Here is a 10032-nt window from a genome sequence, read left to right on the forward strand (position 1 = left end):
GAGAAGCCCTCCCTTCCAAATGTTAGCTCGCAGCACTCATCAACACAATTCCTCCCCTTCTTCTTCTTCATCTGATTTCCATTAAACCACAGCCATGGCATTCGATGAATCGACCGACTATTTGGTGAAGGCAGGCCTGTTCATTCTGGTCCAAGCTATAGTCTATCTGATCCTGGCCAACTCTTCCAATGTCTTCTCCAATACAAAGATGGGATCTTCAAGCTTCCAATCCTTTCGATCGCTGAGCTTGCGACGTACGATTGCCTTGCTCTCTGATTTGCCTGCAGGCTACGAGCCATCACCCCGGCCCTCCAATCTTAAGGATTAGTTTTGTCAACATCTTAATCAGAGCCTCCTCTCCCTATGGGAAAGATGATGGAATATACAGGCCTATAAGGCCTTGGTTTTGGTTGTTCATGAAAGGCATAGGAATGCTATTCTTTTATTAATAGTTTGGTTCTTTGGTCATGATAGGTGTGAGTAATTGATGTAGAATTGCTTTATCCATATATCAAATAGATTGAATCTTTTGATGATAAAAACTGCGTCCAGCTTTTATTTATTTATTTATTTTTTTCTTCAATTTGTTCTTCCCTCTGTCCTTGCACCGCAAGAATTATATCTGCAGCTGCGTCACTGAATAAAAGTTGGGTATTGTCACCCGAAAAAAATTGACTTCGTTTGCGGTTTGTTTTATAAACTCTTCCCTCATCTCAATCCTGGAGGATGCTTTGAAGAGATCGAAACAGAGGGAATGCATATTGCCTTCCAAAAGGAGGTCATGAATCCATCAATTTGTTAACCAGTTCCACTGAAGTAACTCTGTGGGTCCAATCCTACCGTCAATAATTTCCTTTGTACTACTGGAGTGCCACATGGTGCAAGAGAATTGGTGCAAAACAATCTCCTCATGCCGTAAGGCTTTCAGGCAATACATAAAAAAATTTTGTATTATTGCTACAGGAATATTGAGTTCGCACATGTAGCAATCCTTCATTTTCTTGTTTTACTTTTCAGAAAAAAGATTTACCCTATAAATGGGATTGGTAGTGTTTTCTCCGCAAAGCCTTCCACAAAAAATTTAAGGGGCATACACATTAGTCGTAATCCTTTACCAAGGAAAGCTTTTACCCATACTCGATTAAGGTCATGGATGTTCACTTATTATGAGCTTCTTCAGACTGCTTAAATGAAACTAATAAAAGGGTCCTTGATTTTACCCAAAAAAAAAGGTAGTGTCCTTGATTAGGGCCCGGTATGTGGGATGCATGTGTGGGAGCCTCTTATTTTGATATTGGGTGGACAATGCATATTTATATACATTGGAGAGGTGGGGGGAAGCGATGGCGAAGACTCAAAATCCTTTGTGATGTACGATTTGTGTTATAAAATACTATACAGCACTTGATGGTCACCATTATTAGCAACAGTAACATACCATGTATGACATATAAAATTATCTTGTTTGATAGTCATCTATCTCTTTATGATGGCTATTGAGTGCTATACAATATTTGTGGTGCAGACTATACAATCATAAAGGATCCATGCACTATGGCTAAATTTTTTTTATGTGAATTTGTTAAACTGTGCCAATAATATTGATGAGTTTTACTCTCTCTCTCTATATATATATATATGTGTGTGTGTGTGTGTGGATAGATAGATGATAGATAGATAGGAAAAAATTATGGCAGGTTGCATGTCTATTCACCGCAAATTCAACCAACATCTAATCGAAATTTGGATCATGTAAGAGTATTTGCAATTGGTTTACTGCCATCATAATATATTGCTTCTACGATACATCTCAAACATGTTTTCCATACATAGGCATCATAAAATCTTAAATATCACCCTCCATCCACTCTAGAAGCAACTCTTGCGGTGGTAAATCCTCTCCCAAAGAAGAGAGATGTAATTAATTTATATCACTTTTAGTTTTTCTTTTTTGGTTAATAGTGCTAGATTTTGTTAGATACTATATTGATTTTCGTGGTCTAGAAGCTATGTTTTTAAATTCACATGATCCTTGCATTTTTCGAAGCCTTGCAAGTTTGACCATATCCAATATCTAGTTTTCCAGCAAGCCAAGTGTTGTCACCAATTTTACCATTGGGCTGCATCACCTCATCTTAAGAACTATGGTTATTTTCCAGCAAGACACCCTTTCAGTCATGATAATTTTATTTGAGTACTCCCAAACTATCCCTTTACAGGATGCTAAATAATTTTAAGAACTATCTTTGCATATTTCGCTAATGCATGTAAAACCATTGATGATCTTTGTGATAGAATATAACAGCTAATGGTAGCCAAAATCTAATTTTATAAATTTTATTTTAATAAGATTATTTCATTTTCAAATAAAATACTACTGATTTGTTTCTAAGATATTAACATAAAATTATAATATTTTAGACAAATTAACAAAAAAAAATAGTGGTCTTAACCATCATCATAGTGGCATATTAATCATAGCCATTTTATAAATAGTTAGGTGCTTAGACTATCACTGGTTGTTATGATTAGTTTGAATGGTTGAATTTTAAATTCATAAGGTGGCACACTAGCCATTCTCATTCTCGCATATTTTTCAGCAGAATTTGTACAAGTTTTGAAACTAATCACATAAACTTATAAACACAATGAGTTAGTATTTAGGCTAACTAGTTTGAAAGCAAGATTAAGTATTTTTAATATATATGTAATAGCCCAAATTTTAAAAACTGAGCGAATGCTTATTGCCTTCCAAAAGGGGATCACGAATCCATCAATTTGTTAACTGTTGGTGTGAAGGGACCATTGGTTCTGACCGGTTCCATTGAAGTAACTCTGTGGGTCCAATCATAGTATCAATAATTTCCTTTGCACTACTGGAATGCCACATGGCACAAGAGAATTGGTGCAAAACCATTTCCTCATACCTCAAGGCTTTCAAGCAATAAATAGAAAACTTTTATATTATTGCCATAGAAATTTTGAGTTTACACATTAAACAGTCCTTTATTGTCTTATTTTATTCTTCAAAAAATAGATTTACTTTAGAAATGGGATTATTGGTGTTTTCTCCGCAAAGCTTTCCACAAAAATATCCAAGGAGCATACCTATTTGTCTTAATCTTTTATCAAGAAAAGTTTCTACACATATTCAATTAAGGCCATAGATATTGTTCACTTATAATGACCTCCTTCAAACCACTTAAACAGAACTAATAAAAGTGTGGTTGATGAGAGCCCAATATATATGATGCATGTGTGAGAGCCTGTTGTTTTGATATTAAGTGGACAATGCATGTTTATGTACATGGAAAGAGGAGGAAGGTGACGAAGACTCAAGATCTTTTGTGATATGTGATTTGCGCTATAGAATGTTGTGCAGTACTTAGTGGCCACTATCAGAAGATAAATAGCTAGCAATAGTAATATAGCATATAAAATTATCTTGTTTGATAGTCGTCTCTTTTTATGATGGCTATTAAGTGTTACACAATACTGATGATGCAGACTGTACATCAAAAAAGATTCATGCTCTATGGCTAAACATTTTTTTTATAAATTTTTTTAAACTACCTCAATAATATTGATGAATTTTTATTCTCTCTCTCCCTCCCTGTGTGTATATATATATATATATATATATATATATATATATATATATATGTATATATATATATATATTTTAGGCATCATAAAATCTTAAATATCACCCTCCATCCACTCTACAAGCAATCCTTATGATGGTAAATCCTCCCCTAACTAAGAAGAAAAATATAATTAATTTGTATCACTTTTAGTTTTTTTTTGGGTTAATAGTGTTATACCTTGTTAGAAACTATATTGATTTGGTAGTCTAGAAGCTATGTTTTTAAATTCACATGATCCTTTCGTTTCTTGGAGACTTGCAAGTTTGACCGTGTCCAATATATTGTTTTCCACTAATATAAATGTTGTCACCAATTTTACTATTGGGCTGCATCGCTCCATCTTAAGAACTACGGTTATTTTCCAGCAAGACACCGTTTCACTCAAGGTAATTTTATTTGAGTACTCCCAAACTATCCCTTTATAGGATGCTAAATAATTTTAAGTACTATGTTTGCATATTTCAGTATTGCATGTAGAACCATTGATGACAGCTAATAGCAACAAAAATCTAATTTTATAAATTTTATATTAATAACATTATTACATTTTCAAATAAAATACTACTAATTTGTTTCAAAGATAGTAATATAAAAAATATAATATTCTAGACATATTGACAAAAAAAGAAAAACAACAATCTTAATCACCATCCTAGTGGCATATTCGTCATAGCCATTTTATGATTATATTGTTAGGCGCTTAGACTATCACTGGTTGCTGTGATTAGTTTTGAATGGTTGATTTTTGAATTCATAAGGTGGCACACCAGTCATTCTCATGCTTGCATATTTTCAGTAGATTTGTACCAGTTTTTGAAACTAGTTACATAAATTTATAAAAACCATGACTTAGTACTTAGGCTAACTAGTTTGGACGCAAGACTAATTTCTTTTAGATATACGTAATAGCCCAAGTTTCAAAATTTCTTTAATTTCTTATCTCCAGCAGCCGTATATATTTATTCTCCAATAATACACTGTTACAGATATAACAGTGCATACACAATATGCAGGATAATATAATTGTATAAAGGAAGAATATAATTATGTGCAAGAGTTAAAAATAAATATATGGATAAGGCTAAAATCTAAATGATAATTGTCAAAAATACTGTATGTTGCTACAAAGCTCCGGTCCGAGATGAAAGCGGTTGGGGTGAGACTCCTTCCAACATGAGAGCTCGGTAAGCGAAACCGTGTATTAAATTTGATTAAATAATGGATCAGATGTTATTTATTTATTTATTTTGATTATTGCATCAAGAGCATAGTCAGAGACGCCACCAAGACGTCATAAATCAAAGGCATATGATCTATGCAATGAAAAAAAGATTTATTCCTGCCAAGAGGGGAAATAGCAAAGTCACGATTAAAATAATAAAGTTTATTCTCCTTTTACTCTTTCCACAAGCCAAAGTGTGAACGTTTCCGCTACCGTCCCAACAAAGACATTACCACCACGGCGTAACATTGCTTTCGTTGCTATTGGAAAAGTAAACTATAGAAACTACACATGAGGGCTTATAAACCCATCCGAGACCCTCTCAACTTCTCTCACACCCTTCCCATTCTGCCTTGGTTCATATTTCGTTCCCACAGCCATAACCATTGGCAATGGACGCCTTCTTCTTTCCTGGCCTTGAGGACCTCCTCACAAAGTTGGCTGTCTTTTTGTTGGTCCAAGCTCTGGTTTATCTGATCCTCACCAACTCATCCAATGTCTTCTCCTCCTCTTCGAGATCTTACAGTTTTCGGACTGTAAGATCGTTGAGCATTCGATGGATGCTCGCCTGGTTCTCCGATGCGCCCATCGGCACTGATGAGCCTTCCCCTTCTGAGTCCTCACCTAGAGAGGTTTCTTCGAACGGCCTGGTAGATTAATTCCTTGGCAGATGTTGATGGCCTGAAGATTTTGATGCTTCTATGGATTTTGAGTTTAAACTTTGAAGTGATGAGGTTATATGGTTTATGAAAAATAGCAGAGTGATTATTTGATTGTAGACAAGAGCTCTTTGTGCTTGTTTGGTGTAGTAATTTAACAATTTCAACAATGATTAATGAAAGAGATCCTGTATGTAATATTTTCGATCAAAAATGTATCATGACATGGTGTAATCTTTTTTTTTTTTTAAGTTTTCCTACAACTGAAGTGCATGGTATTTCCTACGCAAGTTGATAGCCCTGCTCAGGCTTGATTCTAAAAGTCTCTCTCTTTTTTTAGAAAAAAAAAAAAGATGATGTGGCAATATCTTATTTGAAGTGCTTAAAGTTTAGATACCCATGTTGTATTTCGAAAAGCTTGTTGCTATATTAGTGCATGAGAAAATGTACATAGCCTTGCGCTCAAGTGTTCTAAAAATCGAATGTATTAATGGCTAGGATTTGCAAAAAAATATTTTACTTGGTAATCTTTAGTTTTTATAATAAAGCTTCTGCATCATCTCTATCCATGAATATAAATCAATAAACTGAACTATATAAATATTGCATGCTCTTATTTTTTTCTTGTTTCGTTATTTTCCCTAGCTGTTGCAACAATAATGAATTAAGAACAATTTTGGTTGTTTATAGATAAAATATTTATGTTCATAAAATAATTAAATGTTTCTCCTAGGATTTTTGTTTTATCTTGTTTAATTATGTTGATTAGAGCACTCATTTCCTCAATACAGAAAGTATTATTGTTGAGAAAGGTTTACTCGGTATAGATGGGGAATATAATAATTGAGAATATTATTGATTCATATGTACACATATAATAGCCTATTTCGAAAAAAAAAAAAAAAAAAAAGAAAGGGCAATGAAAAGAAATAATATATCAAACATGTTTCTGAATCATCTCTCGGACCTCATCCATTACTAGCCATGCTTTATGGCCTCCAATTACTTCAGCTTTCAATTCTCCATCCTTCCATAGCTGCATGTAGTGGCAACTTCCAATGACTTCTCTTCATAAGAACATTTCAATCAACAACAACATAAATACGAGAATTAATTCCCACCTGAATGGTTGGCATTTTCTGAAGAATCCCCAGAAGTATCAAGTCCATCAACAGAGGAAAAAAAAAAAGGAAGAGAAAAAATGAAACTTAGAAAACACATATAAAGTAGTTGTAATTGGACAACCATTATATGGTAAAGAGAGTGAGCTGAAAAAAGATTTAACACAGTCAATGGTTAACTCACAGAAATGTTCCCTCGCTTCACCAGGTCTTGAGAAACTTTGTTAACATCCACATAATAAAATTTAACCCTGCAAACAAGAACAAGAAAGGTAAAACAAATTTCACAGCAATATATCATAAAAGAGTTGTTAGAAGTTAAATTTTCACATATTAGCTTTGCAACATCAACCACGTTGTCATGTAATTGATGTGATTTGAATGCCATCTTTAACCTAAATCTCGTGATCATGCTGCTACAGTGCACTTTTTTAGACTTCTTAATTGATTGATTGGAGAATACGCTGGAATTATAGAATAATACTGACCTTGGGTGATATTCTGCTGCCACCTTTTCTAACTTGGGCTTCAAATAAATGCATTTTCGACACCAAGCAGCCATCCTGCCCCAAGAAAACTATCAATAACTTAGATGCTATTGCACTCAGTGGTGACATAAATTAGCTTGCAGGAGTTAAATTCACATATGATAATTTTAAGTAATTTTATCTACGATACTAAATCCAATGGTTGTTAGAACAAAGAAATAATGATGCAAATTGGATCAAACTTTCACTGACCACTTGGGTTGGGCAGGTAGAGATATGCTGCACTCATGTTGTTTGAGATGCAACTTGCTAGATACTAATCCAAGCTTAGTTTTGCTATATCCAACCGCATCCTCTAACATCTGATTTAGCTAAAAAGAGTTACACTTTTATTTGTAGCAACTTCCTAGCTAGCACAGACAACAAATGTCAGTACAACCTATGGAAGAGTTGGTAATGGTTGAGAATCCATTATAAATTCTTATACACCTAAAGCCTGGTTAAGCATCATATAATTGTCACATTTTTAGCACACTATTCAAACCCTGATCATCTTATCCATAGCACCCTCTATCCGACAACCGCCAGAATTATATAGTAGACAGAGATAAGAGGTGGGAATAATTGGTTGAGGGCCATTAAACTACCAATTCCAAACTTCTTTAAGATACCAAAATCTATTGATAGAAGTATTTCAATATTGAGGGTGCCAAATAGCCCATTGGGCGTTGATACTAGTGACTCAGGTCCAAGTCGCACCTTTACTCATATTTTGTTGGCATTCTATATAATTCATCATGTATGAGAAGTTAACCTTTGATTACCTTTCTCCTTGCTGCCTTAAATGGCTCAATTCTTTCTACTTACTTATCTTAAATGCCTCGGTGTAGCCACATATCTTTCTCCCATCCCATGTCTCTCTCCCTTGTTCCAGCTGACACTCTTTATCTCTCACCCGAAGGCCTAGCCATCCCTCATAGGTCTTAACCATCTATCTCCCTCCCACCTTAGATTTAATTTTAACATCTTTTTAGCTACACTGTTTAATTTCTTTTATTTCATCATGATCAATTTATTTTTTCTATTTTTTTTATTTTATTATGCTTTATTTTCAAATTTTATTTATGCTTTTTATTTTTCTAATATTTGTCTTTGTTGTATTTTATCGCTTATTCTGGGTTTCTTCTTGTTTGTGTTGTTTTCTTTTTTTTTTTTTTTTTGTTGATTCTATATTTATGTATTTTCTTGTGTGCCATTTTCTAAAAAGGAACTTAAGGGCTTTTAGATGTGCTAATTTTTTTTTTTCAAGTTTTATTTTATAATACTTATTATTTATGAAATTTTTAACGTTCTACTTACAATTTTTGTTAATATTTTATGTACCTTGAAAGTAAACAAAATATCTCCTTCTCTATGTTTATATCTTGCTTCTTACATGCAATTCATTTAATATCCTGCTCATCTCTTTTATTTTTTTATTTTTGGATGCAAGTACAATATTTTATCAATTGCTACTTGAAATTATTTTGGGAACCCTAAAAACCAGATCCTTCATTCTTTACCAGTTGATTTTAGTTCTTTATACATAGTTTTGGGTCTTTGTATTTTGCATGCAATTAAGCATGCTTCTAGACACAAGCGGGCATGTTTTACCAATAGACATCATGGATTAAGCATGAAATAAACAAAGATTATAATAAAAATTTCCAGTCCGCAAAGGTGAAATATACAATTATTATCAATTTAGATGGCAAACCTAAGTTTCCCCAATTATTTTACCAGAAATTTCCATCCTGACACAACCCAGTGAAATCAAATATGGCCCAACTTGACACCACTTAACCTGATTTGCCCAGGAAGAGACAACTATTACTGTTGCGGCCAATCACCTCGTCGCCGATCGCCGGAAAGCGTGCACCTGCAAAAGGAAGTCCGCACTGACCGGAGGCGGCTCCGGCGGGGACCCTCCGACGGTCAAGTCAGAGAGGTGACTGGGCAACAGTGAAATGCAGACAGAGAGCTCTGAGAAAGAGAGAGGGAGAGTGAGAGAGGAGCGAGCCTGCGTATGTGGGAGAGACGGGCGGATCGACCCTTGCACTGTTGCCTTCCCGGTATATATAGTGGAGCACGGTATGCGCCATCATTAATGGCGCGGACAAGTGAGGAACTGTCAACTCACTGTAGGCTGTCAGAGCCGCCGTGAAAACGTCATGTCGCCGTGTAGCCGTCTAATCACCAGGGTTGACCCGGCTCTCGGCGGGACAATGCCCTTAGGTAACTGTGCCACATGTCCGTGTCAGGGCTGACAACGTCTGGCGACCGTACGTTGGTTGGTGGAGTCGGCCGACCCCAGGTCGGTGGCCAACAGAGTGGCGTCGGACTCCTCCGTCGGTCGGCGAGCTTCATGTGGTCGGCTACCGGACCTCTGGGTTTAGTCGGTCGGGAATGGACCGTGGAATGGCCGCAGTTAGCTGCTGATGGCGTCCGTCGGCCTGTCGCCCGACCTACGATCGGCCAGTCAGAGTCGTCCGTCGGGCCGTTGGTTAGTCGGTCGGGCTGCCAGCCGGTCGGGCCCTCCGATAGTCGGTCGGTCGTCGGTCGGGCCGCCAGCCGGTCGGGCCCTTCGATAGTCGGTCGTCGGTCGGTGGGTATCCCCAACAATTACTATAAATTACCTAGATTTTACCATTTACCTGATCTTAATTTCCTTTAACAAAGGTAAAGGGATGTGACCATTTATAGAGGCCCAGTTCATAAACTTGAGATGGATTAGAGTGGGATTATATCAGGCCTTCTATTGACTTGGCCCAAGGAGACGGACAATAATGACTTCCGCATCCAGTAACCTCCAGTAAACATACCACCCAGATTGAGAGGCTAAAATGTGACATTATA

General features: G+C 36.0%; 1 protein-coding gene across 1 annotated transcript in view; it reads right to left on the reverse strand.

Moving 5' to 3' along the window:
• Window positions 1–6363: 6363 nt before the first annotated feature.
• LOC140856461 (thioredoxin-like 3-1, chloroplastic) overlaps window positions 6364–10032 on the reverse strand; it is a 17688-nt gene continuing 14019 nt past the window's right edge. Inside the window, exons 3-6 of the mRNA XM_073253793.1 lie at window positions 7138–7212; window positions 6834–6900; window positions 6650–6667; window positions 6364–6564 (exon numbers count right to left, since the gene is read on the reverse strand). Of these exons, the coding sequence (XP_073109894.1) occupies window positions 6466–6564; window positions 6650–6667; window positions 6834–6900; window positions 7138–7212 (259 nt within the window). The 3' untranslated portion in view covers window positions 6364–6465. The remainder of the gene's footprint in view (window positions 6565–6649; window positions 6668–6833; window positions 6901–7137; window positions 7213–10032) is intronic.

The sequence above is a fragment of the Elaeis guineensis genome, chromosome 1 (assembly GCF_000442705.2).
Source record: "Elaeis guineensis isolate ETL-2024a chromosome 1, EG11, whole genome shotgun sequence".
Taxonomy (NCBI): Eukaryota; Viridiplantae; Streptophyta; class Magnoliopsida; order Arecales; family Arecaceae; genus Elaeis; species Elaeis guineensis.